The sequence below is a fragment of the Leuciscus leuciscus genome (genome assembly GCF_965113295.1).
Source record: "Leuciscus leuciscus genome assembly, chromosome: 6".
NCBI lineage: Eukaryota > Metazoa > Chordata > Actinopteri > Cypriniformes > Leuciscidae > Leuciscus > Leuciscus leuciscus.
Genome location: NC_138730.1, coordinates 3,130,165 through 3,157,426, shown reverse-complemented (window position 1 = coordinate 3,157,426; position 27,262 = coordinate 3,130,165). Strand labels below are relative to the sequence as shown.

At 49.7% G+C, this 27,262-nt stretch overlaps 1 protein-coding gene across 1 annotated transcript in view; it reads left to right on the top strand.

Annotated features, from left to right (window-relative positions):
* The window catches only part of ccdc13 (coiled-coil domain containing 13), a 64,319-nt gene that overhangs the window by 34,031 nt on the left and 3,026 nt on the right, over window positions 1-27,262 (top strand). The window contains exons 7-12 of the mRNA XM_082174240.1: window positions 16,526-16,630; window positions 17,430-17,585; window positions 17,669-17,845; window positions 19,509-19,715; window positions 22,087-22,169; window positions 24,865-25,005. Coding sequence (XP_082030366.1) covers window positions 16,526-16,630; window positions 17,430-17,585; window positions 17,669-17,845; window positions 19,509-19,715; window positions 22,087-22,169; window positions 24,865-25,005 — 869 coding nt within the window. The remainder of the gene's footprint in view (window positions 1-16,525; window positions 16,631-17,429; window positions 17,586-17,668; window positions 17,846-19,508; window positions 19,716-22,086; window positions 22,170-24,864; window positions 25,006-27,262) is intronic.

Here is a 27,262-nt window from a genome sequence, read left to right as displayed (position 1 = left end):
GGTGGGTGACCGAGTGTGTGTTGTCAGGTGTTGAGCTGTGAGGTGGGTGACCAGTGCGAGTGTGTGTTGTCAGGTGTTGAGCTGTGAGGTGGGTGACCAGTGTGAGTGTGTGTTGTCCGGTGTTGAGCTGTGAGGCGGGTGACCAGTGTGAGTGTGTGTTGTCAGGTGTTGAGCTGTGAGGTGGGTGACCAGTGTGAGTGTGTGTTGTCAGGTGTTGAGCTGTGAGGTGGGTAACCAGTGTGAGTGTGTGTTGTCAGGGGTTGAGCTGTGAGGTGGGTAACCAGTGTGAGTGTGTGTTGTCAGGTGTTGAGCTGTGAGGTGGGTGACCAGTGCGAGTGTGTGTGTTGTCAGGTGTTGAGCTGTGAGGTGGGTGACCAGTGCGAGTGTGTGTTGTCGGGTGTTCAGCTGTGAGGTGGGTGACCAGTGCGAGTGTGTGTTGTCAGGTGTTGAGCTGTGAGGTGGGTGACCAGTGTGAGTGTGTGTTGTCAGGTGTTGAGCTGTGAGGTGGGTGACCAGTGTGAGTGTGTGTTGTCAGGTGTTCAGCTGTGAGGTGGGTGACCAGTGCGAGTGTGTGTTGTCAGGTGTTGAGCTGTGAGGTGGGTGACCAGTGTGAGTGTGTGTTGTCAGGTGTTCAGCTGTGAGGTGGGTGACCAGTGCGAGTGTGTGTTGTCAACACACCAGTGGGTAACCAGTGTGAGTGTGTGTTGTCAGGTGTTCAGCCGTGAGGTGGGTGACCAGTGTGAGTGTGTGTTGTCAGGTGTTGACCTGTGAGGTGGGTAACCAGTGTGAGTGTGTGTTGTCAGGTGTTGAGCTGTGAGGTGGGTAACCAGTGTGAGTGTGTGTTGTCAGGTGTTGAGCTGTGAGGTGGGTGACCAGTGTGAGTGTGTGTTGTCAGGTGTTGAAGTGTGAGGTGGGTAACCAGTGTGAGTGTGTGTTGTCAGGTGTTGAGCTGTGAGGTGGGTGACCAGTGTGAGTGTGTGTTGTCAGGTGTTGAACTGTGAGGTGGGTAACCAGTGCGAGTGTGTGTTGTCAGGTTTTGAGCTGTGAGGTGGGTGACCAGTGCGAGTGTGTGTTGTCAGGTGTTGAGCTGTGAGGTGGGTGACCAGTGCGAGTGTGTGTTGTCAGGTGTTGAGCTGTGAGGTGGGTGACCAGTGCGAGTGTGTGTTGTCAGGTGTTGAGCTGTGAGGTGGGTGACCAGTGCGAGTGTGTGTTGTCAGGTGTTGAGCTGTGAGGTGGGTAACCAGTGTGAGTGTGTGTTGTCAGGTGTTGAGCTGTGAGGTGGGTAACCAGTGCGAGTGTGTGTTGTCAGGTGTTGAGCTGTGAGGTGGGTGACCAGTGTGAGTGTGTGTTGTCGGGTGTTCAGCTGTGAGGTGGGTGACCAGTACGAGTGTGTGTTGTCGGGTGTTCAGCTGTGAGGTGGGTGACCAGTGTGAGTGTGTGTTGTCAGGTGTTGAGCTGTGAGGTGGGTGACCAGTGTGAGTGTGTGTTGTCAGGTGTTGAACTGTGAGGTGGGTAACCAGTGTGAGTGTGTGTTGTCAGGTGTTGAGCTGTGAGGTGGGTGACCAGTGCGAGTGTGTGTTGTCAGGTGTTGAGCTGTGAGGTGGGTGACCAGTGCGAGTGTGTGTTGTCAGGTGTTGAGCTGTGAGGTGGGTAACCAGTGTGAGTGTGTGTTGTCAGGTGTTGAGCTGTGAGGTGGGTAACCAGTGCGAGTGTGTGTTGTCAGGTGTTGAGCTGTGTAACCAGTGCGAGAGTGTGTGTTGTCAGGTGTTGAGCTGTGAGGTGGGTAACCAGTGCGAGTGTGTGTTGTCAGGTGTTGAGCTGTGAGGTGGGTGACCAGTGTGAGTGTGTGTTGTCAGGTGTTGAGCTGTGAGGTGGGTAACCAGTGCGAGTGTGTGTTGTCAGATGTTGAGCTGTGAGGTGGGTGACCAGTGTGAGTGTGTGTTGTCAGGTGTTGAGCTGTAAGGTGGGTGACCAGTGCGAGTGTGTGTTGTCAGGTGTTGAGCTGTGAGGTGGGTGACCAGTGTGAGTGTGTGTTGTCGGGTGTTCAGCTGTGAGGTGGGTGACCAGTACGAGTGTGTGTTGTCGGGTGTTCAGCTGTGAGGTGGGTGACCAGTGTGAGTGTGTGTTGTCAGGTGTTGAGCTGTGAGGTGGGTGACCAGTGTGAGTGTGTGTTGTCAGGTGTTGAACTGTGAGGTGGGTAACCAGTGTGAGTGTGTGTTGTCAGGTGTTGAGCTGTGAGGTGGGTGACCAGTGCGAGTGTGTGTTGTCAGGTGTTGAGCTGTGAGGTGGGTGACCAGTGCGAGTGTGTGTTGTCAGGTGTTGAGCTGTGAGGTGGGTAACCAGTGTGAGTGTGTGTTGTCAGGTGTTGAGCTGTGAGGTGGGTAACCAGTGCGAGTGTGTGTTGTCAGGTGTTGAGCTGTGAGGTGGGTAACCAGTGCGAGAGTGTGTGTTGTCAGGTGTTGAGCTGTGAGGTGGGTAACCAGTGCGAGTGTGTGTTGTCAGGTGTTGAGCTGTGAGGTGGGTGACCAGTGTGAGTGTGTGTTGTCAGGTGTTGAGCTGTGAGGTGGGTAACCAGTGCGAGTGTGTGTTGTCAGGTGTTGAGCTGTGAGGTGGGTGACCAGTGTGAGTGTGTGTTGTCAGGTGTTGAGCTGTAAGGTGGGTGACCAGTGCGAGTGTGTGTTGTCAGGTGTTGAGCTGTGAGGTGGGTGACCAGTGCGAGTGTGTGTTGTCAGGTGTTGAGCTGTGAGGTGGGTAACCAGTGTGAGTGTGTGTTGTCAGGTGTTGAGCTGTGAGGTGGGTGACCAGTGTGAGTGTGTGTTGTCAGGTGTTGAGCTGTGAGGTGGGTGACCAGTGTGAGTGTGTGTTGTCAGGTGTTGAGCTGTGAGGTGGGTGACCAGTGTGAGTGTGTGTTGTCGGGTGTTCAGCTGTGAGGTGGGTAACCAGAGTGAGTGTGTGTTGTCAGGTGTTGAGCTGTGAGGTGGGTGACCAGTGTGAGTGTGTGTTGTCGGGTGTTGAGCTGTGAGGTGGGTGACCAGTGTGAGTGTGTGTTGTCAGGTGTTGAGCTGTGAGGTGGGTGACCAGTGTGAGTGTGTGTTGTCTGGTGTTCAGCTGTGAGGTGGGTAACCAGTGTGAGTGTGTGTTGTCAGGTGTTGAGCTGTGAGGTGGGTGACCAGTGTGAGTGTGTGTTGTCGGGTGTTGAGCTGTGAGGTGGGTAACCAGTGTGAGTGTGTGTTGTCGGGTGTTCAGCTGTGAGGTGGGTGACCAGTGTGAGTGTGTGTTGTCGGGTGTTGAGCTGTGAGGTGGGTAACCAGTGTGAGTGTGTGTTGTCAGGTGTTGAGCTGTGAGGTGGGTGACCAGTGTGAGTGTGTGTTGTCGGGTGTTGAGCTGTGAGGTGGGTAACCAGTGTGAGTGTGTGTTGTCGGGTGTTCAGCTGTGAGGTGGGTGACCAGTGTGAGTGTGTGTTGTCGGGTGTTCAGCTGTGAGGTGGGTGACCAGTGTGAGTGTGTGTCGTCAGGTGTTGAGCTGTGAGGTGGGTGACCAGTGTGAGTGTGTGTTGTCGGGTGTTCAGCTGTGAGGTGGGTAACCAGTGTGAGTGTGTGTTGTCAGGTGTTGAGCTGTGAGGTGGGTGACCAGTGTGAGTGTGTGTTGTCAGGTGTTGAGCTGTGAGGTGGGTGACCAGTGTGAGTGTGTGTTGTCAGGTGTTGAGCTGTGAGGTGGGTGACCAGTGCGAGTGTGTGTTGTCAGGTGTTGAGCTGTGAGGTGGGTAAACAGTGTGAGTGTGTGTTGTCGGGTGTTTAGCTGTGAGGTGGGTGACCAGTACGAGTGTGTGTTGTCGGGTGTTGAACTGTGAGGTGGGTGACCAGTGTGAGTGTGTGTTGTCAGGTGTTGAGCTGTGAGGTGGGTGACCAGTGTGAGTGTGTTGAGCTGTGAGGTGGGTAACCAGTGCGAGTGTGTGTTGTCAGGTGTTGAGCTGTGAGGTGGGTAACCAGTGTGAGTGTGTGTTGTCAGGTGTTGAGCTGTGAGGTGGGTGACCAGTGCGAGTGTGTGTTGTCAGGTGTTGAACTGTGAGGTGGGTGACCAGTGTGAGTGTGTGTTGTCAGGTGTTGAGCTGTGAGGTGGGTGACCAGTGCGAGTGTGTGTTGTCAGGTGTTGAGCTGTGAGGTGGGTGACCAGTGCGAGTGTGTGTTGTCAGGTGTTGAGCTGTGAAGTGGGTGACCAGTGTGAGTGTGTGTTGTCAGGTGTTGAGCTGTGAGGTGGGTGACCAGTGCGAGTGTGTGTTGTCCGGTGTTGAGCTGTGAGGTGGGTGACCAGTGCGAGTGTGTGTTGTCAGGTGTTGAGCTGTGAAGTGGGTGACCAGTGTGAGTGTGTGTTGTCAGGTGTTGAGCTGTGAGGTGGGTGACCAGTGCGAGTGTGTGTTGTCCGGTGTGGAGCTGTGAGGTTTGTAACCAGTGTGAGTGTGTGTTGTCTGGTGTTGAGCTGTGAGGTGGGTAACCAGTGTGAGTGTGTGTTGTCGGGTGTTCAGCTGTGAGGTGGGTAACCAGTGTGAGTGTGTGTTGTCGGGTGTTCAGCTGTGAGGTGGGTGACCAGTGTGAGTGTGTGTCGTCAGGTGTGGAGCTGTGAGGTGGGTGACCAGTGTGAGTGTGTGTTGTCGGGTGTTGAGCTGTGAGGTGGGTGACCAGTGTGAGTGTGTGTTGTCGGGTGTTCAGCTGTGAGGTGGGTGACCAGTGTGAGTGTGTGTTGTCGGGTGTTGAGCTGTGAGGTGGGTGACCAGTGTGAGTGTGTGTTGTCGGGTGTTCAGCTGTGAGGTGGGTGACCAGTGTGAGTGTGTGTCGTCAGGTGTTGAGCTGTGAGGTGGGTGACCAGTGTGAGTGTGTGTTGTCAGGTGTTGAGCTGTGAGGTGGGTGACCAGTGCGAGTGTGTGTTGTCAGGTGTTGAGCTGTGAGGTGGGTGACCAGTGCGAGTGTGTGTTGTCAGGTGTTGAGCTGTGAAGTGGGTGACCAGTGTGAGTGTGTGTTGTCAGGTGTTGAGCTGTGAGGTGGGAGGTGGGTGACCAGTGCGAGTGTGTGTTGTCCGGTGTTGAGCTGTGAGGTGGGTGACCAGTGCGAGTGTGTGTTGTCAGGTGTTGAGCTGTGAAGTGGGTGACCAGTGTGAGTGTGTGTTGTCAGGTGTTGAGCTGTGAGGTGGGTAACCAGTGTGAGTGTGTGTTGTCCGGTGTTGAGCTGTGAGGTGGGTAACCAGTGTGAGTGTGTGTTGTCGGGTGTTCAGCTGTGAGGTGGGTAACCAGTGTGAGTGTGTGTTGTCGGGTGTTCAGCTGTGAGGTGGGTGACCAGTGTGAGTGTGTGTCGTCAGGTGTTGAGCTGTGAGGTGGGTGACCAGTGTGAGTGTGTGTTGTCGGGTGTTGAGCTGTGAGGTGGGTGACCAGTGTGAGTGTGTGTTGTCGGGTGTTCAGCTGTGAGGTGGGTGACCAGTGTGAGTGTGTGTTGTCGGGTGTTGAGCTGTGAGGTGGGTGACCAGTGTGAGTGTGTGTTGTCGGGTGTTCAGCTGTGAGGTGGGTGACCAGTGTGAGTGTGTGTCGTCAGGTGTTGAGCTGTGAGGTGGGTGACCAGTGTGAGTGTGTGTTGTCAGGTGTTGAGCTGTGAGGTGGGTGACCAGTGCGAGTGTGTGTTGTCAGGTGTTGAGCTGTGAGGTGGGTGACCAGTGCGAGTGTGTGTTGTCAGGTGTTGAGCTGTGAAGTGGGTGACCAGTGTGAGTGTGTGTTGTCAGGTGTTGAGCTGTGAGGTGGGTGACCAGTGCGAGTGTGTGTTGTCCGGTGTTGAGCTGTGAGGTGGGTGACCAGTGCGAGTGTGTGTTGTCCGGTGTTGAGCTGTGAGGTGGGTGACCAGTGCGAGTGTGTGTTGTCAGGTGTTGAGCTGTGAAGTGGGTGACCAGTGTGAGTGTGTGTTGTCAGGTGTTGAGCTGTGAGGTGGGTGACCAGTGCGAGTGTGTGTTGTCAGGTGTTGAGCTGTGAGGTGGGTGACCAGTGCGAGTGTGTGTTGTCAGGTGTTGAGCTGTGAGGTGGGTGACCAGTGTGAGTGTGTGTTGTCAGGTGTTGAGCTGTTAGGTGGGTGACCAGTGTGAGTGTGTGTTGTCAGGTGTTGAGCTGTGAGGTGGGTAACCAGTGTGAGTGTGTGTTGTCAGGTGTTGAGCTGTGAGGTGGGTAACCAGTGCGAGTGTGTGTTGTCAGGTGTTGAGCTGTGAGGTGGGTAACCAGTGTGAGTGTGTGTTGTCAGGTGTTGAGCTGTGAGGTGGGTGACCAGTGCGAGTGTGTGTTGTCAGGTGTTGAACTGTGAGGTGGGTGACCAGTGTGAGTGTGTGTTGTCAGGTGTTGAGCTGTGAGGTGGGTGACCAGTGCGAGTGTGTGTTGTCAGGTGTTGAGCTGTGAGGTGGGTGACCAGTGCGAGTGTGTGTTGTCAGGTGTTGAGCTGTGAAGTGGGTGACCAGTGTGAGTGTGTGTTGTCAGGTGTTGAGCTGTGAGGTGGGTGACCAGTGCGAGTGTGTGTTGTCCGGTGTTGAGCTGTGAGGTGGGTGACCAGTGCGAGTGTGTGTTGTCAGGTGTTGAGCTGTGAAGTGGGTGACCAGTGTGAGTGTGTGTTGTCAGGTGTTGAGCTGTGAGGTGGGTGACCAGTGCGAGTGTGTGTTGTCAGGTGTTGAGCTGTGAGGTGGGTGACCAGTGCGAGTGTGTGTTGTCAGGTGTTGAGCTGTGAGGCGGGTGACCAGTGCGAGTGTGTGTTGACAGGTGTTGAGCTGTGAGGTGGGTGACCGAGTGTGTGTTGTCAGGTGTTGAGCTGTGAGGTGGGTGACCGAGTGTGTGTTGTCAGGTGTTGAGCTGTGAGGTGGGTGACCAGTGCGAGTGTGTGTTGTCAGGTGTTGAGCTGTGAGGTGGGTGACCAGTGTGAGTGTGTGTTGTCCGGTGTTGAGCTGTGAGGCGGGTGACCAGTGTGAGTGTGTGTTGTCAGGTGTTGAGCTGTGAGGTGGGTGACCAGTGTGAGTGTGTGTTGTCAGGTGTTGAGCTGTGAGGTGGGTAACCAGTGTGAGTGTGTGTTGTCAGGGGTTGAGCTGTGAGGTGGGTAACCAGTGTGAGTGTGTGTTGTCAGGTGTTGAGCTGTGAGGTGGGTGACCAGTGCGAGTGTGTGTGTTGTCAGGTGTTGAGCTGTGAGGTGGGTGACCAGTGCGAGTGTGTGTTGTCGGGTGTTCAGCTGTGAGGTGGGTGACCAGTGCGAGTGTGTGTTGTCAGGTGTTGAGCTGTGAGGTGGGTGACCAGTGTGAGTGTGTGTTGTCAGGTGTTGAGCTGTGAGGTGGGTGACCAGTGTGAGTGTGTGTTGTCAGGTGTTCAGCTGTGAGGTGGGTGACCAGTGCGAGTGTGTGTTGTCAGGTGTTGAGCTGTGAGGTGGGTGACCAGTGTGAGTGTGTGTTGTCAGGTGTTCAGCTGTGAGGTGGGTGACCAGTGCGAGTGTGTGTTGTCAACACACCAGTGGGTAACCAGTGTGAGTGTGTGTTGTCAGGTGTTCAGCCGTGAGGTGGGTGACCAGTGTGAGTGTGTGTTGTCAGGTGTTGACCTGTGAGGTGGGTAACCAGTGTGAGTGTGTGTTGTCAGGTGTTGAGCTGTGAGGTGGGTAACCAGTGTGAGTGTGTGTTGTCAGGTGTTGAGCTGTGAGGTGGGTGACCAGTGTGAGTGTGTGTTGTCAGGTGTTGAAGTGTGAGGTGGGTAACCAGTGTGAGTGTGTGTTGTCAGGTGTTGAGCTGTGAGGTGGGTGACCAGTGTGAGTGTGTGTTGTCAGGTGTTGAACTGTGAGGTGGGTAACCAGTGCGAGTGTGTGTTGTCAGGTTTTGAGCTGTGAGGTGGGTGACCAGTGCGAGTGTGTGTTGTCAGGTGTTGAGCTGTGAGGTGGGTGACCAGTGCGAGTGTGTGTTGTCAGGTGTTGAGCTGTGAGGTGGGTGACCAGTGCGAGTGTGTGTTGTCAGGTGTTGAGCTGTGAGGTGGGTGACCAGTGCGAGTGTGTGTTGTCAGGTGTTGAGCTGTGAGGTGGGTAACCAGTGTGAGTGTGTGTTGTCAGGTGTTGAGCTGTGAGGTGGGTAACCAGTGCGAGTGTGTGTTGTCAGGTGTTGAGCTGTGAGGTGGGTGACCAGTGTGAGTGTGTGTTGTCGGGTGTTCAGCTGTGAGGTGGGTGACCAGTACGAGTGTGTGTTGTCGGGTGTTCAGCTGTGAGGTGGGTGACCAGTGTGAGTGTGTGTTGTCAGGTGTTGAGCTGTGAGGTGGGTGACCAGTGTGAGTGTGTGTTGTCAGGTGTTGAACTGTGAGGTGGGTAACCAGTGTGAGTGTGTGTTGTCAGGTGTTGAGCTGTGAGGTGGGTGACCAGTGCGAGTGTGTGTTGTCAGGTGTTGAGCTGTGAGGTGGGTGACCAGTGCGAGTGTGTGTTGTCAGGTGTTGAGCTGTGAGGTGGGTAACCAGTGTGAGTGTGTGTTGTCAGGTGTTGAGCTGTGAGGTGGGTAACCAGTGCGAGTGTGTGTTGTCAGGTGTTGAGCTGTGTAACCAGTGCGAGAGTGTGTGTTGTCAGGTGTTGAGCTGTGAGGTGGGTAACCAGTGCGAGTGTGTGTTGTCAGGTGTTGAGCTGTGAGGTGGGTGACCAGTGTGAGTGTGTGTTGTCAGGTGTTGAGCTGTGAGGTGGGTAACCAGTGCGAGTGTGTGTTGTCAGATGTTGAGCTGTGAGGTGGGTGACCAGTGTGAGTGTGTGTTGTCAGGTGTTGAGCTGTAAGGTGGGTGACCAGTGCGAGTGTGTGTTGTCAGGTGTTGAGCTGTGAGGTGGGTGACCAGTGTGAGTGTGTGTTGTCGGGTGTTCAGCTGTGAGGTGGGTGACCAGTACGAGTGTGTGTTGTCGGGTGTTCAGCTGTGAGGTGGGTGACCAGTGTGAGTGTGTGTTGTCAGGTGTTGAGCTGTGAGGTGGGTGACCAGTGTGAGTGTGTGTTGTCAGGTGTTGAACTGTGAGGTGGGTAACCAGTGTGAGTGTGTGTTGTCAGGTGTTGAGCTGTGAGGTGGGTGACCAGTGCGAGTGTGTGTTGTCAGGTGTTGAGCTGTGAGGTGGGTGACCAGTGCGAGTGTGTGTTGTCAGGTGTTGAGCTGTGAGGTGGGTAACCAGTGTGAGTGTGTGTTGTCAGGTGTTGAGCTGTGAGGTGGGTAACCAGTGCGAGTGTGTGTTGTCAGGTGTTGAGCTGTGAGGTGGGTAACCAGTGCGAGAGTGTGTGTTGTCAGGTGTTGAGCTGTGAGGTGGGTAACCAGTGCGAGTGTGTGTTGTCAGGTGTTGAGCTGTGAGGTGGGTGACCAGTGTGAGTGTGTGTTGTCAGGTGTTGAGCTGTGAGGTGGGTAACCAGTGCGAGTGTGTGTTGTCAGGTGTTGAGCTGTGAGGTGGGTGACCAGTGTGAGTGTGTGTTGTCAGGTGTTGAGCTGTAAGGTGGGTGACCAGTGCGAGTGTGTGTTGTCAGGTGTTGAGCTGTGAGGTGGGTGACCAGTGCGAGTGTGTGTTGTCAGGTGTTGAGCTGTGAGGTGGGTAACCAGTGTGAGTGTGTGTTGTCAGGTGTTGAGCTGTGAGGTGGGTGACCAGTGTGAGTGTGTGTTGTCAGGTGTTGAGCTGTGAGGTGGGTGACCAGTGTGAGTGTGTGTTGTCAGGTGTTGAGCTGTGAGGTGGGTGACCAGTGTGAGTGTGTGTTGTCGGGTGTTCAGCTGTGAGGTGGGTAACCAGAGTGAGTGTGTGTTGTCAGGTGTTGAGCTGTGAGGTGGGTGACCAGTGTGAGTGTGTGTTGTCGGGTGTTGAGCTGTGAGGTGGGTGACCAGTGTGAGTGTGTGTTGTCAGGTGTTGAGCTGTGAGGTGGGTGACCAGTGTGAGTGTGTGTTGTCTGGTGTTCAGCTGTGAGGTGGGTAACCAGTGTGAGTGTGTGTTGTCAGGTGTTGAGCTGTGAGGTGGGTGACCAGTGTGAGTGTGTGTTGTCGGGTGTTGAGCTGTGAGGTGGGTAACCAGTGTGAGTGTGTGTTGTCGGGTGTTCAGCTGTGAGGTGGGTGACCAGTGTGAGTGTGTGTTGTCGGGTGTTGAGCTGTGAGGTGGGTAACCAGTGTGAGTGTGTGTTGTCAGGTGTTGAGCTGTGAGGTGGGTGACCAGTGTGAGTGTGTGTTGTCGGGTGTTGAGCTGTGAGGTGGGTAACCAGTGTGAGTGTGTGTTGTCGGGTGTTCAGCTGTGAGGTGGGTGACCAGTGTGAGTGTGTGTTGTCGGGTGTTCAGCTGTGAGGTGGGTGACCAGTGTGAGTGTGTGTCGTCAGGTGTTGAGCTGTGAGGTGGGTGACCAGTGTGAGTGTGTGTTGTCGGGTGTTCAGCTGTGAGGTGGGTAACCAGTGTGAGTGTGTGTTGTCAGGTGTTGAGCTGTGAGGTGGGTGACCAGTGTGAGTGTGTGTTGTCGGGTGTTGAGCTGTGAGGTGGGTAACCAGTGTGAGTGTGTGTTGTCGGGTGTTCAGCTGTGAGGTGGGTGACCAGTGTGAGTGTGTGTCGTCAGGTGTTGAGCTGTGAGGTGGGTGACCAGTGTGAGTGTGTGTTGTCAGGTGTTGAGCTGTGAGGTGGGTGACCAGTGTGAGTGTGTGTTGTCAGGTGTTGAGCTGTGAGGTGGGTAACCAGTGTGAGTGCGTATTGTCGGGTGTTCAGCTGTGAGGTGGGTGACCAGTGTGAGTGTGTGTCGTCAGGTGTTGAGCTGTGAGGTGGGTGACCAGTGTGAGTGTGTGTTGTCGGGTGTTGAGCTGTGAGGTGGGTGACCAGTGTGAGTGTGTGTTGTCGGGTGTTCAGCTGTGAGGTGGGTGACCAGTGTGAGTGTGTGTTGTCGGGTGTTGAGCTGTGAGGTGGGTGACCAGTGTGAGTGTGTGTTGTCGGGTGTTCAGCTGTGAGGTGGGTGACCAGTGTGAGTGTGTGTCGTCAGGTGTTGAGCTGTGAGGTGGGTGACCAGTGTGAGTGTGTGTTGTCGGGTGTTCAGCTGTGAGGTGGGTAACCAGTGTGAGTGTGTGTTGTCAGGTGTTGAGCTGTGAGGTGGGTGACCAGTGTGAGTGTGTGTTGTCGGGTGTTGAGCTGTGAGGTGGGTAACCAGTGTGAGTGTGTGTTGTCGGGTGTTCAGCTGTGAGGTGGGTGACCAGTGTGAGTGTGTGTTGTCGGCTGTTGAGCTGTGAGGTGGGTAACCAGTGCGAGTGTGTGTTGTCCGGTGTTGAGCTGTGAGGTGGGTAACCAGTGTGAGTGTGTGTTGTCGGGTGTTGAGCTGTGAGGTGGGTAACCAGTGTGAGTGTGTGTTGTCGGGTGTTCAGCTGTGAGGTGGGTAACCAGTGTGAGTGTGTGTTGTCGGGTGTTCAGCTGTGAGGTGGGTGACCAGTGTGAGTGTGTGTCGTCAGGTGTTGAGCTGTGAGGTGGGTAACCAGTGTGAGTGTGTGTTGTCGGGTGTTCAGCTGTGAGGTGGGTAACCAGTGTGAGTGTGTGTTGTCCGGTGTGGAGCTGTGAGGTGGGTAACCAGTGTGAGTGTGTGTTGTCCGGTGTTGAGCTGTGAGGTGGGTAACCAGTGTGAGTGTGTGTTGTCGGGTGTTCAGCTGTGAGGTGGGTAACCAGTGTGAGTGTGTGTTGTCCGGTGTTGAGCTGTGAGGTGGGTAACCAGTGTGAGTGTGTGTTGTCGGGTGTTCAGCTGTGAGGTGGGTAACCAGTGTGAGTGTGTGTTGTCGGGTGTTCAGCTGTGAGGTGGGTGACCAGTGTGAGTGTGTGTCGTCAGGTGTTGAACTGTGAGGTGGGTAACCAGTGTGAGTGTGTGTTGTCAGGTGTTGAGCTGTGAGGTGGGTGACCAGTGTGAGTGTGTGTTGTCAGGCGTTGAGCTGTGAGGTGGGTGACCAGTGTGAGTGTGTGTTGTCGGGTGTTCAGCTGTGAGGTGGGTGACCAGTGTGAGTGTGTGTTGTCAGGTGTTGAGCTGTGAGGTGGGTGACCAGTGTGAGTGTGTGTTGTCAGGTGTTGAGCTGTGAGGTGGGTGACCAGTGCGAGTGTGTGTTGTCAGGTGTTGAGCTGTGAGGTGGGTAAACAGTGTGAGTGTGTGTTGTCGGGTGTTTAGCTGTGAGGTGGGTGACCAGTACGAGTGTGTGTTGTCGGGTGTTGAACTGTGAGGTGGGTGACCAGTGTGAGTGTGTGTTGTCAGGTGTTGAGCTGTGAGGTGGGTGACCAGTGTGAGTGTGTTGAGCTGTGAGGTGGGTAACCAGTGCGAGTGTGTGTTGTCAGGTGTTGAGCTGTGAGGTGGGTAACCAGTGTGAGTGTGTGTTGTCAGGTGTTGAGCTGTGAGGTGGGTGACCAGTGCGAGTGTGTGTTGTCAGGTGTTGAACTGTGAGGTGGGTGACCAGTGTGAGTGTGTGTTGTCAGGTGTTGAGCTGTGAGGTGGGTGACCAGTGCGAGTGTGTGTTGTCAGGTGTTGAGCTGTGAGGTGGGTGACCAGTGCGAGTGTGTGTTGTCAGGTGTTGAGCTGTGAAGTGGGTGACCAGTGTGAGTGTGTGTTGTCAGGTGTTGAGCTGTGAGGTGGGTGACCAGTGCGAGTGTGTGTTGTCCGGTGTTGAGCTGTGAGGTGGGTGACCAGTGCGAGTGTGTGTTGTCAGGTGTTGAGCTGTGAAGTGGGTGACCAATGTGAGTGTGTGTTGTCAGGTGTTGAGCTGTGAGGTGGGTGACCAGTGCGAGTGTGTGTTGTCCGGTGTGGAGCTGTGAGGTTTGTAACCAGTGTGAGTGTGTGTTGTCTGGTGTTGAGCTGTGAGGTGGGTAACCAGTGTGAGTGTGTGTTGTCGGGTGTTCAGCTGTGAGGTGGGTAACCAGTGTGAGTGTGTGTTGTCGGGTGTTCAGCTGTGAGGTGGGTGACCAGTGTGAGTGTGTGTCGTCAGGTGTTGAGCTGTGAGGTGGGTGACCAGTGTGAGTGTGTGTTGTCGGGTGTTGAGCTGTGAGGTGGGTGACCAGTGTGAGTGTGTGTTGTCGGGTGTTCAGCTGTGAGGTGGGTGACCAGTGTGAGTGTGTGTTGTCGGGTGTTGAGCTGTGAGGTGGGTGACCAGTGTGAGTGTGTGTTGTCGGGTGTTCAGCTGTGAGGTGGGTGACCAGTGTGAGTGTGTGTCGTCAGGTGTTGAGCTGTGAGGTGGGTGACCAGTGTGAGTGTGTGTTGTCAGGTGTTGAGCTGTGAGGTGGGTGACCAGTGCGAGTGTGTGTTGTCAGGTGTTGAGCTGTGAGGTGGGTGACCAGTGCGAGTGTGTGTTGTCAGGTGTTGAGCTGTGAAGTGGGTGACCAGTGTGAGTGTGTGTTGTCAGGTGTTGAGCTGTGAGGTGGGAGGTGGGTGACCAGTGCGAGTGTGTGTTGTCCGGTGTTGAGCTGTGAGGTGGGTGACCAGTGCGAGTGTGTGTTGTCAGGTGTTGAGCTGTGAAGTGGGTGACCAGTGTGAGTGTGTGTTGTCAGGTGTTGAGCTGTGAGGTGGGTAACCAGTGTGAGTGTGTGTTGTCCGGTGTTGAGCTGTGAGGTGGGTAACCAGTGTGAGTGTGTGTTGTCGGGTGTTCAGCTGTGAGGTGGGTAACCAGTGTGAGTGTGTGTTGTCGGGTGTTCAGCTGTGAGGTGGGTGACCAGTGTGAGTGTGTGTCGTCAGGTGTTGAGCTGTGAGGTGGGTGACCAGTGTGAGTGTGTGTTGTCGGGTGTTGAGCTGTGAGGTGGGTGACCAGTGTGAGTGTGTGTTGTCGGGTGTTCAGCTGTGAGGTGGGTAACCAGTGTGAGTGTGTTGTCGGGTGTTGAGCTGTGAGGTGGGTGACCAGTGTGAGTGTGTGTTGTCGGGTGTTCAGCTGTGAGGTGGGTGACCAGTGTGAGTGTGTGTTGTCGGGTGTTGAGCTGTGAGGTGGGTGACCAGTGTGAGTGTGTGTTGTCGGGTGTTCAGCTGTGAGGTGGGTGACCAGTGTGAGTGTGTGTCGTCAGGTGTTGAGCTGTGAGGTGGGTGACCAGTGTGAGTGTGTGTTGTCGGGTGTTCAGCTGTGAGGTGGGTAACCAGTGTGAGTGTGTGTTGTCAGGTGTTGAGCTGTGAGGTGGGTGACCAGTGTGAGTGTGTTTTGTCGGGTGTTGAGCTGTGAGGTGGGTAACCAGTGTGAGTGTGTGTTGTCGGGTGTTCAGCTGTTAGGTGGGTGACCAGTGTGAGTGTGTGTTGTCGGGTGTTGAGCTGTGAGGTGGGTGACCAGTGTGAGTGTGTGTTGTCGGGTGTTGAGCTGTGAGGTAGGTAACCAGTGTGAGTGTGTGTTGTCAGGTGTTGAGCTGTGAGGTGGGTAACCAGTGTGAGTGTGTGTTGTCAGGTGTTGAGCTGTGAGGTGGGTGACCAGTGTGAGTGTGTGTTGTCGGGTGTTGAGCTGTGAGGTGGGTGACCAGTGCGAGTGTGTGTTGTCGGGTGTTCAGCTGTGAGGTGGGTAACCAGTGTGAGTGTGTGTTGTCAGGTGTTGAGCTGTGAGGTGGGTGACCAGTGTGAGTGTGTGTTGTCGGGTGTTGAGCTGTGAGGTGGGTGACCAGTGCGAGTGTGTGTTGTCAGGTGTTGAGCTGTGAGGTGGGTGACCAGTGTGAGTGTGTGTTGTCGGGTGTTGAGCTGTGAGGTGGGTGACCAGTGTGAGTGTGTGTTGTCAGGTGTTGAGCTGTGAGGTGGGTGACCAGTGTGAGTTTGTGTTGTCAGGTGTTGAGCTGTGAGGTGGGTGACCAGTGTGAGTGTGTGTTGTCAGGTGTAACCAGTGTGAGTGTGTGTTGTCAGGTGTTGAGCTGTGAGGTGGGTGACCAGTGTGAGTGTGTGTTGTCAGGTGTTGAGCTGTGAGGTGGGTGACCAGTGCGAGTGTGTGTTGTTGGGTGTTCAGCTGTGAGGTGGGTAACCAGTGTGAGTGTGTGTTGTCAGGTGTTGAGCTGTGAGGTGGGTGACCAGTGTGAGTGTGTGTTGTCGGGTGTTGAGCTGTGAGGTGGGTGACCAGTGCGAGTGTGTGTTGTCAGGTGTTGAGCTGTGAGGTGGGTGACCAGTGTGAGTGTGTGTTGTCGGGTGTTGAGCTGTGAGGTGGGTGACCAGTGTGAGTGTGTGTTGTCAGGTGTTGAGCTGTGAGGTGGGTGACCAGTGCGAGTGTGTGTTGTCAGGTGTTGAACTGTGAGGTGGGTAACCAGTGTGAGTGTGTGTTGTCGGGTGTTGAGCTGTGAGGTGGGTGACCAGTGTGAGTTTGTGTTGTCAGGTGTTGAGCTGTGAGGTGGGTGACCAGTGTGAGTGTGTGTTGTCAGGTGTAACCAGTGTGAGTGTGTGTTGTCGGGTGTTGAGCTGTGAGGTGGGTGACCAGTGTGAGTGTGTGTTGTCAGGTGTTGAGCTGTGAGGTGGGTGACCAGTGCGAGTGTGTGTTGTCAGGTGTTGAACTGTGAGGTGGGTAACCAGTGTGAGTGTGTGTTGTCGGGTGTTGAGCTGTGAGGTGGGTGACCAGTGTGAGTTTGTGTTGTCAGGTGTTGAGCTGTGAGGTGGGTGACCAGTGTGAGTGTGTGTTGTCAGGTGTAACCAGTGTGAGTGTGTGTTGTCAGGTGTTGAGCTGTGAGGTGGGTAACCAGTGTGAGTTTGTGTTGTCAGGTGTTGAGCTGTGAGGTGGGTGACCAGTGTGAGTGTGTGTTGTCAGGTGTAACCAGTGTGAGTGTGTGTTGTCGGGTGTTGAACTGTGAGGTGGGTAACCAGTGTGAGTGTGTGTTGTCGGGTGTTGAGCTGTGAGGTGGGTAACCAGTGTGAGTGTGTGTTGTCAGGTGTTGAGCTGTGAGGTGGGTAACCAGTGTGAGTGTGTGTTGTCGGGTGTTCAGCTGTGAGGTGGGTAACCAGTGTGAGTGTGTGTTGTCGGGTGTTGAGCTGTGAGGTGGGTGACCAGTGTGAGTGTGTGTTGTCAGGTGTTGAGCTGTGAGGTGGGTGACCAGTGTGAGTGTGTGTTGTCAGGTGTTGAGCTGTGAGGTGGGTAACCAGTGTGAGTTTTTTTTGTCAGGTGTTGAGCTGTGAGGTGGGTGACCAGTGTGAGTGTGTGTTGTCAGGTGTTGAGCTGTGAGGTGGGTGACCAGTGTGAGTGTGTGTTGTCAGGTGTTGAGCTGTGAGGTGGGTGACCAGTGTGAGTGTGTGTTGTCAGGTGTTGAGCTGTGAGGTAGGTAACCAGTGCGAGTGTGTGTTGTCAGGTGTTGAGCTGTGAGGTGGGTAACCAGTGCGAGTGTGTGTTGTCAGGTGTTGAGCTGTGAGGTGGGTAACCAGTGCGAGTGTGTGTTGTCAGGTGTTGAGCTGTGAGGTGGGTGACCAGTGTGAGTGTGTGTTGTCAGGTGTTGAGCTGTGAGGTGGGTGACCAGTGTGAGTGTGTGTTGTCAGGTGTTGAGCTGTGAGGTGGGTAACCAGTGTGAGTGTGTGTTGTCAGGTGTTGAGCTGTGAGGTGGGTAACCAGTGTGAGTGTGTGTTGTCAGGTGTTGAGCTGTGAGGTGGGTGAGGACGTCAGTATTCAGCAGATTCTGTGTAACCCAGGAGGATGGAGAGGCCGATCTCAGCAGATCCTCGTCCTGAACAACAGAGTGAGTCCACATGCTCTCATCCATCAGTTTCAGATGTTTTTTTATAACTCATCTGTTATACATGTTAGCCCTTGTGCTGTGCTGGAAGTCCTTTACCTGATTTGGTGTTCCGGATCAAAAATGAGCCGTCTTTTAAATTGCTTGTAAATCTCTTGTTATGCTATATTATCACCAAATAACTGGATTCAACCTTTTTGTCACCTTGTTTTCTTTTTCAGTTAGCAGAGGTTTTGTGTTTCTTTTTGGAGCTGGTTGATCACAGGCTTCACTGATCTGAGCTTATGCTGTTTTGAAGTGAATACACAGAGGAGTGTAAACTCAGATCAAGGCTATGGTTAATCAGTTCCATGAAGAAACACAAAACCTCTGCTAACTGAAAACGATAACAAGTTGACAACAAGATTGAATCCAATATTTGGCAATAACACAGCATCATGAGAGATTTATAGGCAGTGTTGTGTAGGCTGGTTATTTTTCACCGGGAACACCACAAGTGTAACGATGTAAAAAAAAAACTCAAAAAGTACAATCCATATCAATTATTTTTTATTATTACTTTTTAACTAAACACATACATAAACATTTCCATATAACATAGAAAACAAATAACAAACAACAAAAACAGCTAAATTAAAATCTTTTTGGGAAAGTTGTTATACCCTGTGTGAGCAAAGTCAGTAAGCTTCAGTCCAATGCAATCACATTAACTTGCATTTTCTGGAAAAAGAATATCCAAAAAGATATCATTAGAAAACATGACAACAGTTACACACTAAAGAAAGCATTATATTCACTGAAGGTGCGAGACCTGGAGCAACAGCTGAGCCAGTCGTGTCACAGGAGTGAGCAAGGCCTTGAGGAGGAGATGGGGAGAGCAGGAGGCCTCGTGAAGACACACGACAGGAACGTCAGCCACATCCGTCACATGGAGCGGGAGAAGAAGGAGGCGCTGGAGGTTCAACACACTGATCTTTACAGGCCTGAGTCTGGCGTAACTCTTCACATTACACACACTCTGATCATGATGTGTGTTTTCAGAAGCTCACTGTGGATTATGAAGTTCTGCTGGAAGAGAACTCGGATGTGAAGAAGAAACTGGAGGGCTCCAGAGCCAGGAACAAAGTGTTGAGCACAGAAGTCAAAGCCCTGAAGAGCCAGATCAGCACTCTGCTGGAGAAGGGCAGACATGACGACGAGCTGGTCCACGCTTTATTGGTGATGACTGACTCTTACATTATCGTATCCTTATATATATATATATATATATATATATATATATATATATATCTTATACAGACCCTTTCCAAAAAATTTTAATATCATGGAAAAGTTTATTTATTTCCATAATTCCATTCAAAATGGTAAACTTCCATAGATTATAGATTCAGGGCCCACAACTTAAACGATTTCAAGTATTTAGTTGTTTATTTGTACATAATTTGGGCTTCCAGCTCATAAAACCCACGAAAACAGGATTTCAAAAAATTAGAATATTACATGAAATCACACAGTAATTACACAGTGATACCTTCATTTTCCAGCAGGATTTGCACCTGCCCACACTGCCAAAAGAACCAAAACCTGGTTCAATGACCATGGTATTACTGTGTAATTACTGTGTGATTTCATGTAATATTCTAATTTTTTGAAATCCTGTTTTCGTGGGTTTTATGAGCTGGAAGCCCAAATTATGTACAAATAAACAACTAAATACTTGAAATCGTTTAAGTTGTGGGCCCTGAATCTATAATCTATGGAAGTTTAACGTTTTGAATGGAATTATGGAAATAAATAAACTTTTCCATGATATTCAAATTTTTTGGAAAGGGTCTGTATAATATATATATATATATATTGCCATTTGTTTGAACATTAAAATAATAAAATAAAACAAACGAATGAGAGGAGTCTATAATGATAGCTTTCCTCTTTACTGCCACATTATAAAGGTCTGGTAGGGGAAGCTGCGAGACCTCAGTAATAATAGATGCCTGCTTAATAATTCTTGATCATTTCTTCTTATTTTCAGCTGAAAGTGAGCTAAACCAAGAAACAATGTTAAATGTCATGACTGATTCCACAAGTGACCGATACACTGTTGTCATAATGTCTAACATTAAATCCTTTCAACCGTCTCAGAAGAAATAAACACTGACGAGCCTTCTTGCAGACACAGTTCACATGTTGTGCAAAGGACAGTCGGCTGTCAATCACACTACTGTACCTAAATATGTGCAGGATTCAGCCTGTTCCACTTCCTGCTCCCCTAACCTAAGTGGCTCAGAAAGACAAAAAGAGATTTTGGATGGACGAAACAGTTCACAGCCTTTCATTTTGTATTTAACTTTGCTACTTTACCAGAGTTATTAGTTATTTTGCTGGAATACAAGATCCGCCTTATATACTATACATGTCCAACACAAAAGAGCTGGGTATAGTTCAATCATCACATGTTGTCTCATCCACTTGGTCCAAATTTTGTTTCCTTTAAACTACGTATGTCAGTTTTTCCAAGGCAAGGTTGCTGGTCATTTCTTTAAACCATTGATTAGGGGAAGGTCCTCAAGTAAAGCAATAGCACGCTTGGCCTGAAGCAACCTATAATCAATTAGTTTGCGCTTTCTTGCATTCACCTCCAAATGTACTGGGTAATATGAAATAGACAAAGAGGGACATTTTCTTCAATCAATTTACCAGTCATAAGAACAATCTCCTTCCAAAATCATTGAATCTCATTACACTCCCATATACATTGGAATTATGATGCCGTACTCAAATAGTCAATTTATAAACTACTGCTCACTTGTTTTGTAGGAACACTTCTAAAGAGATAAATGATGTGAAGCAGATGATGTAGAGTATCTCGCTCCTCCAACAGAAGCAGCAGTCGCAGTGGCAGGCCATGTTCGGGCACCTCAGCCAGAAGGGCCACCAGCGCCAGGAGGCCCAGCAGGGCCTGGAGATGCAGCTGCACAGTCAGGCCCAGCAACACGCCTCCCTCATCCAGCAGCTCAAACTCATGGTGTCGGAGAAGGAGAACAAGGTTGAAGAGCTGGAGCAGGAGATCCAGCAGCTCGCCCTCCAGGTACAACACATCTGATCTGATCCGGGGTGTGTTTCCCGAAAGCATCGTAAGCCAACTATGGTCGCAAGTTCTGTCGTTATCAGAATAGTTCAACGAGTCAGTGTTTCCCGAAACTATAGTTCTAACGAACATTCGCAAACAGCATCGCAGAGTTGTGTGTGTGTAACGACAGCTCTCGACCTGTGGTTAGAAGATGAGTTTCTTGTGTTTATCACATGTGGACTTAATAAATCCTGATCTTGAGCAAAATAAGCAAGCTGACATTCAGTACAACCTATATCTTTATGTATAATACATACAAATGTCATTTACGTCTTTTAGTTTGTCACGAGATTTAAAGTGTCGTTTCTGAAGAGTGCGCATGTGTGAACGAGCTCTAGTGTGTAAGAACGAGCCGATGATTCAATCTGGAAATAAAGCAAAATGAGAAATAGTCCTCAGATGCCATGACTGTAATTTATAACAAAAATCTCGCATTAATTCGATCTCAAACAGTTTCATTAAAATAAGTTATTTCTCCACCGCGTGCGTGACATCATTAACCAACGTGGTTGAACGACCAATTTACGTCAATACGGTTTAGGGAAACAGTCAAGTCCAGTCACCTTCATTTATATAGTGCTTTTAACAATAGAGATTGCTTCAAAGCAGCTTTACAGAGATAATAGGAGATTACAGTAGCAGAGATTGTTCTGGCTTTACAGCAGCTCTAGAATAAAGTTATTGTCCAGCTAAAGTTAGTTTTGATTGATTCACTTCAGTTGCAAAGATCATTAGTTATTAACTTAGGGGCCGCTAACACAACACCATTCTAACAGAAAACCCTTAAAGGGATACTTTACCGTTTTTTCATATTAAACTATGTTATTCCCTTAACTAAGACGAGTTGATACATACCTCTCTCGTCTCAGTGCGTGCACTAAATCCCTGTCTTGCGGCGAAACTTTGTTAGCCCAGTTCATTTAATATGGGCCAAGCAGAGAAGCTACCAAACACCTCCACGTTTTCCCTATTTAAATACAGTTACTCGCGAAGTGTAACTCGACCTAGGACGGTGACACAAAACAAAACGTTGCGCTTTTCTAAGCGTGTAAAATGGATAACTATTTTGTATGGCGGAATACCATAGCAAGTGCTTGTAAGCACTTCGACTTGGCGCAGTAATATCTTCACTAGAGGGAGCGGGGGCCGGTGAGAGGATTTTTCCACGAGTGAAGATATTACTGCGCCAAGTCGAAGTGCTTACAAGCACTTGCTATGGTATTCCGCCATACAAAATAGTTATCCATTTTACACGCTTAGAAAAGCGCAACGTTTTGTTTTGTGTCACCGTTCTAGGTCGAGTTACACTTCGCGAGTAACTGTATTTAAATAGGGAAAACGTGGAGGTGTTTGGTAGCTTCTCTGCTTGGCCCATATTAAATGAACTGGGCTAACAAAGTTTCGCCGCAAGACAGAGGGATTTAGTGCACGCACTGAGACGAGAGAGGTATGTATCAACTCGTCTTAGTTAAGGGAATAACATAGTTTAATATGAAAAAACGGTAAAGTATCCCTTTAACGCGCTCCGGCCGCTAGTCTGCACAACAGTGCCTGGAGCTCGAGAACGCTAACCTGGAAACAGGTTCTAAGCTGCAAGCCTTGAAGAATGTAGGAAAAAAATAATCTTCAAAAACACAAATCTGTGTAAACGCTGATGGTGTGCACATGCATATTACGTGTTTAGTCTATAGACCTTATGTAGCTCCGCCCCTTTTCAGCGCTGCGCTCGTTGTCTTTTGACTTCCGGTCTGTATTTTCACAGCGATTCTGCGTGTTTATTAATGAAAGGCTCGTTTTAATATCTTCCCGGTCGACTGACATTTGTTAAGACATCTGCTTTAAACATTACAGTCCTCATGATAACTTTCGTTAACTTTACATTAAGTAAATCCACTTCAAGAGCTAATTACTCCTGGACAGCAGTGCCATAGAGATATACAGAGCGGCCGCAAAAACGGAAGTTAAAAGACAATATTCTAAAGATGGCGGCGCCCTCGTTTCTCTGGAGCATAAGGTCTATAGGGATGCGCATTTGAATATGTGCACAGGCGTGTAGTCTTTCTTTACAAATTTACCTCAACTAATTACTTTGGCCTTAAAAATCTATAATACAGAATTATTTATCGCTTCCACATAGCCATGTGAACCGGATCTATTTTAACAACATTTTATGGGTACAGAGGTAAAGGGAAGACTGTCTAGCTAGTTGACTCCTTCAACGATGCATCGTACTATTGTAGTGAAGCAGCGAGTTACAGGAAACACACACCCCTGATCTGATCAGCAGCGCTTTCTTCCTCATGTGTGTGTGTGTGTGTGTCTGGTGCAGAGGCAGTGGGAGAGTAAAGGCCAACCCAACATCGGGCCTTTGACATCCCGACAGGAGAACAGCAGGGAGTCCAGCTCGGCCAGGTACTGACAGTCTTAGAGCCAGTGTCCCAGCGGACAGCTAACCTTCTCTCAAAGTCATGAACAAACCTTCGTTTGTTTAAAATGATCTGGTCTTTAATTAAGGTTAGCACAAAAACTTTATTTATATATTTATTGTCATCAGTATGCTGACCAAACTATATAATGATTTTATAAATGAAGAAACACCTATCGGACCGGATGATTTTTTTTACGGCCATATCCGGACCATATATGGTGACCCTATAAACATACAGTTAGGGTGATATTAAATGGCTTTTGACTATAATGGCCAAAAAATAAAAACAAAAAATAAATGTAGAAATACATAAATGTGAAAATAAATAAATGTATAAGTAAACAAATGGGGAAAAAATTATGTGGGAAAAATACAATTACACATAAATTACATTTACATTTACATTTACATTTAGTCATTTAGCAGACGCTTTTATCCAAAGCGACTTACAAATTAGGACTAATTTAAGCGAGTCATCATAAAGAGGCAAAAAACAACAACAACACAAGAAGTGCTCAAAATACGAAGTTCAGGTATTATTCAGAGTAGCATAAGCCTGATAAGTGATGTTTCAAAGGGAAAAACATTGTTTTTTTTTATTTTTGTTTTTTTTATGAGGTTAAGTGCTCACGGAAGAGATGGGTTTTTAGCTGTCTTTTGAACGTTGTCAGGGATTCTGCATTCCGGATGAGGGTGGGGAGAGCGTTCAACCAGCATGGAACTGTGAATGAGAATGTTCTGGAAAGTGATTTTGTGGCTTTCTGCGATGGAACATCTGTAGGGGTTTGATTGCACATGCTGGAAGTCCAGCCAGAAGGGCATTGCAGTAGTCAAGCCTAGAGATGACCAGGGCCTGGACGAGAAGTTGTGTTGCATGCTCAGTTAGGAAAGGCCAGATCTTCCTGATGTTGTGCAGTGCAAACCTGCAAGATCGAGCTGTCTTTGAAATGTGGTCTGTGAAGGTCAGCTGGTCATCAAACGTTACTCCAAGATTTCTGACTGACCTTGATGGGGTGATTAATGATGACTCTAGCTGGATGGTGAAGTCGTGCTGTAGAGACGGATTGGCAGGGAGGACGAGAAGCTCAGTCTTTGCCAGGTTGAGCTGCAGGTGATGTTCCTTCATCCATGTGGAGATGTCCGCCAGACAGCTTGAGACCCGTGCAGCTACTGTGGGATCGTCTGGTTGAAATGAGAGGAAGAGCTGTGTGTCATCAGCATAGCAGTGGTAGGAAAAACCGTGTGCCTGTATGATGTGTCCCAGTGATGTGGTGTAGATGGAGAAGAGGAGGGGACCAAGAACTGAACCCTGGGGAACCCCTGTGGTCAGCTGATGTGCCCTGGATACCTCACCTCTCCATGCGACCTTGAAGGACCTACCTGTGAGATAGGACTCAAACCAGTGGAGTGAAGTTCCTGTGATGCCCAGTGATGAGAGGGTGGACAGAAGGATCTGATGATTCACAGTGTCGAAGGCAGCAGACAGATCCAGGAGAATGAGGACTGAAGATTTGGAAGCAGCTTTTGCGATCCGTAGGGCATCTGTGACTGACAGTAATGCAGTCTCAGTTGAATGCCCTTTCTTGAAGCCGGATTGGTTGACATCCAGCTGGTTGTTTTGAGACAAGAAGGATGTTACTTGGTTGAAAACAGCTCTTTCAAGTGTCTTCGCAATGAATGGTAGGAGAGAGATAGGTCTGTAATTCTCTACAAATGATGTGTTTAGTGTTGGTTTTTTGAGCAGTGGGGTAAGTGCCAGTATGGAGGGAAGAGTTGATGATGTGTGTGAGTGATGGTAGAATTGTGGGAGAGATGGCTTGTAGAAGGTGTGAGGGGATGGGGTCAAGTGGGCAGGTGGTAGGGTGACTGGAGAGGAGAAGTGTAGATACTTCTTCCTCGGTTAGCGAAGAAAAGGAGGACAGAGGGATATTGGCTGTGGAGGGGGTCGGTCTGGGTTCCTGTGTGTGTGGAGCTGAGAACTGACCGTTGATAGCTGTTGTTTTGTTGGTGAAGAAGTTCGCAAAATCGTCAGCAGTTAAGGAGGGTGCGGGTGGTGGTGGAGGTGGACAGAGGAGAGTGTTGAATGTCTTGAAGAGGAATCGTGTGTTGGAGGAGCTGTTGATCTTGTTGTGGAAGTATGAAGATTTTGCTGCATGAACATCAACAGAAAAGGAAGAGAGGAGAGATTGATACATACTCAGGTCAGATGCGTCTTTTGATTTGTGCCATTTCCTCTCCGCTGCCCTGAGATCGGTCCGGTGTTCCCGAAGAACCTCAGATAACCAGGGATTAGAGGGAGTAGCGCGTGCTGGCCTGGAGGAGAGAGGGCAGATAATGTCTAGAGGAAATAAGGAAATAAAAGTATCAAAGGTGGATTCCTATTCTCCCGAATCAAAAGATCACATATGGAATTCCAAAGCTGCCAAAATAAATAGAGTATAAATACTCTATTTATTTTGGCAGCTTTGGAATTCCATATGTGATCTTTTGATTCGGGAGAATAGGAATCCACCCCAAACACATTTTACATTACATTTACAGTAGTACGCTTACAATGGAAGTCTATTTTTAAGTCTTTTTCTTCCCATTTTCTGTCCTGTGCTGAATTTGGCACAGTCTACAGTATCTGGCACTGTCTAACACAGCATCATGAGTAAAAAGCATTGCGTGTGATTCCAGAGAAGCGCGGGCGGCCTGTCCGGAGTGTGTTGTTAAGATCCCATCCCTCCAGGCTCAGTGTGAGGAGTATAAGACTATGTTTCAGGCTGCTAGTGTGGAGAGAGACCGACTGCTGGAGCTCACCAAGATACAGCACACCAGGTACACTCAGACTCTCTACAGTTACTGACAACTACAGTATTAACCAAGATACAGCACACCAGGTACACTCAGACTCTCTACAGTTACTGACAACTACAGTATTAATCCAGATACAGCACACCAGGTACACTCAGACTCTCTACAGTTACTGACAACTACAGTATTAACCCAGATACAGCACACCAGGTACACTCAGACTCTCTACAGTTACTGACAACTACAGTATTAACCCAGATACAGCACACCAGGTACACTCAGACTCTCTACAGCTACTGACAACTACAGTATTAACCCAGATACAGCACACCAGGTACACTCAGACTCTCTACAGTTACTGACAACTACAGTATTAACCCAGATACAGCACACCAGGTACACTCAGACTCTCTACAGTTACTGACAACTACAGTATTAACCCAGATACAGCACACCAGTTACACTCAGACTCTCTACAGTTACTGACAACTACAGTATTAACCAATATAAATATTAAACAGTGAAAGGAAAATCCATTTTTGAGGACATTTTAAATTTGAGTAAAAAAGAGGAAACCTTCATAATATCTTTGAGGATAAGCAAGAGCAGCAGTTATTTGATCCAGACTGAAATGGTTAAAACACAAAAAACTAATTATTTTATATTTTTCCAAATTTGGGAAAAAATACAAAACAAAATGTGTGGCCTTACGTCTCAGCATAACATAATGCGAGATTGCCGTGCTGCTCGTTTTATACCCACGCGGTTAGGCGGAGTTGCACTATGCAAATTTCGCAGACCCATGGTATTGTTTTGCCATTGGCTCGTTTTCTAAAACTTGAAGGTGATAGGCTTCTAGGCGAAACCCCCATTTCGTCATTTACTGGGAACGAAAGGGAACTGATTTGACCTCAAGTCTCAAAATTAATGATTAATAACGATAACTGGATAATTCTTCAGTTACAGTGGGTACGGGAAGTATTCAGACCCCCTTACATTTTTCACTCTTTGTTATATTGCAGCCATTTGCTAAAATAATTTGTTCATTTTTTTTCCTCATTATTGTACACACAGCACCCCATATTGACAGAAAAACACAGAATTGTTGACATTTTTGCACATTTATTAAAAAAGAAAAACTGAAATATCACATGGTCCTAAGTATTCAGACCCTTTGCTGTGACACTCAGGTGCTGTCCATTTCTTCTGATCATCCTTGAGATGGTTCTAAACCTTCATTTGAGTCCAGCTGTGTTTGATTATACTGATTGGACTTGATTAGAAAAGCCACACACCTGTCTATACAAGACCTTACAGCTCACAGTGCGTGTCAGAGCAAATGAGAATCATGAGGTCAAAGGAACTGCCTGAAGAGCTCAGAGACAGAATTGTGGCAAGGCACAGATCTGGCCAAGGTTACAAAAAAAATTCTGCTGCACTTAAGGTTCCTAAGAGCACAGTGGCCTCCATAATCCTTAAATGGAAGACGTTTGGGACGACCAGAACCCTTCCAAGAGCTGGCCGTCCGGCCAAACTGAGCTATCGGGGGAGAAGAGCCTTGGTGAGAGAGGTAAAGAAGAACCCAAAGATCACTGTGGCTGAGCTCCAGAGATGCAGTCGGGAGATGGGAGAAAGTTGTAGTAAGTCAACCATCACTGCAGCCATCCACCAGTCGGGGCTTTATGGCAGAGTGGCCCGACGGAAGCCTCTCCTCAGTGCAAGACACATGAAAGCACACCTGAAGGACTCCAAGATGGTGATAAATAAGATTCTTTGGTCTGATGAGACCAAGATAGAACTTTTTGGCCTTAATTCTAAGCCGTATGTGTGGAGAAAACCAGGCACTGCTCATCACCTGTCCAATACAGTCTCAACAGTGAAGCATGGTGGTGGCAGCATCATGCTGTGGGGGTGTTTTTCAGCTGCAGGGACAGGATGACTGGTTGCAATCGAGGGAAAGATGAATGCGGCCAAGTACAGGGATATCCTGGACGAAAACCTTCTCCAGAGTGCTCTGGACCTCAGACTGGGCCGAAGGTTTACCTTCCAACAAGACAATGACCCTAAGCACACAGCTAAAATAACGAAGGAGTGGCTTCACAACAACTCCGTGACTGTTCTTGAATGGCCCAGCCAGAGCTCTGACTTAAACCCAATTGAGCATCGCTGGAGAGACCTGAAAATGGCTGTCCACCAGCGTTTACCATCCAACCTGACAGAACTGAAGAGGATCTGCAAGGAGGAATGGCAGAGGATACCCAAATCCAGGTGTGAAAAACTT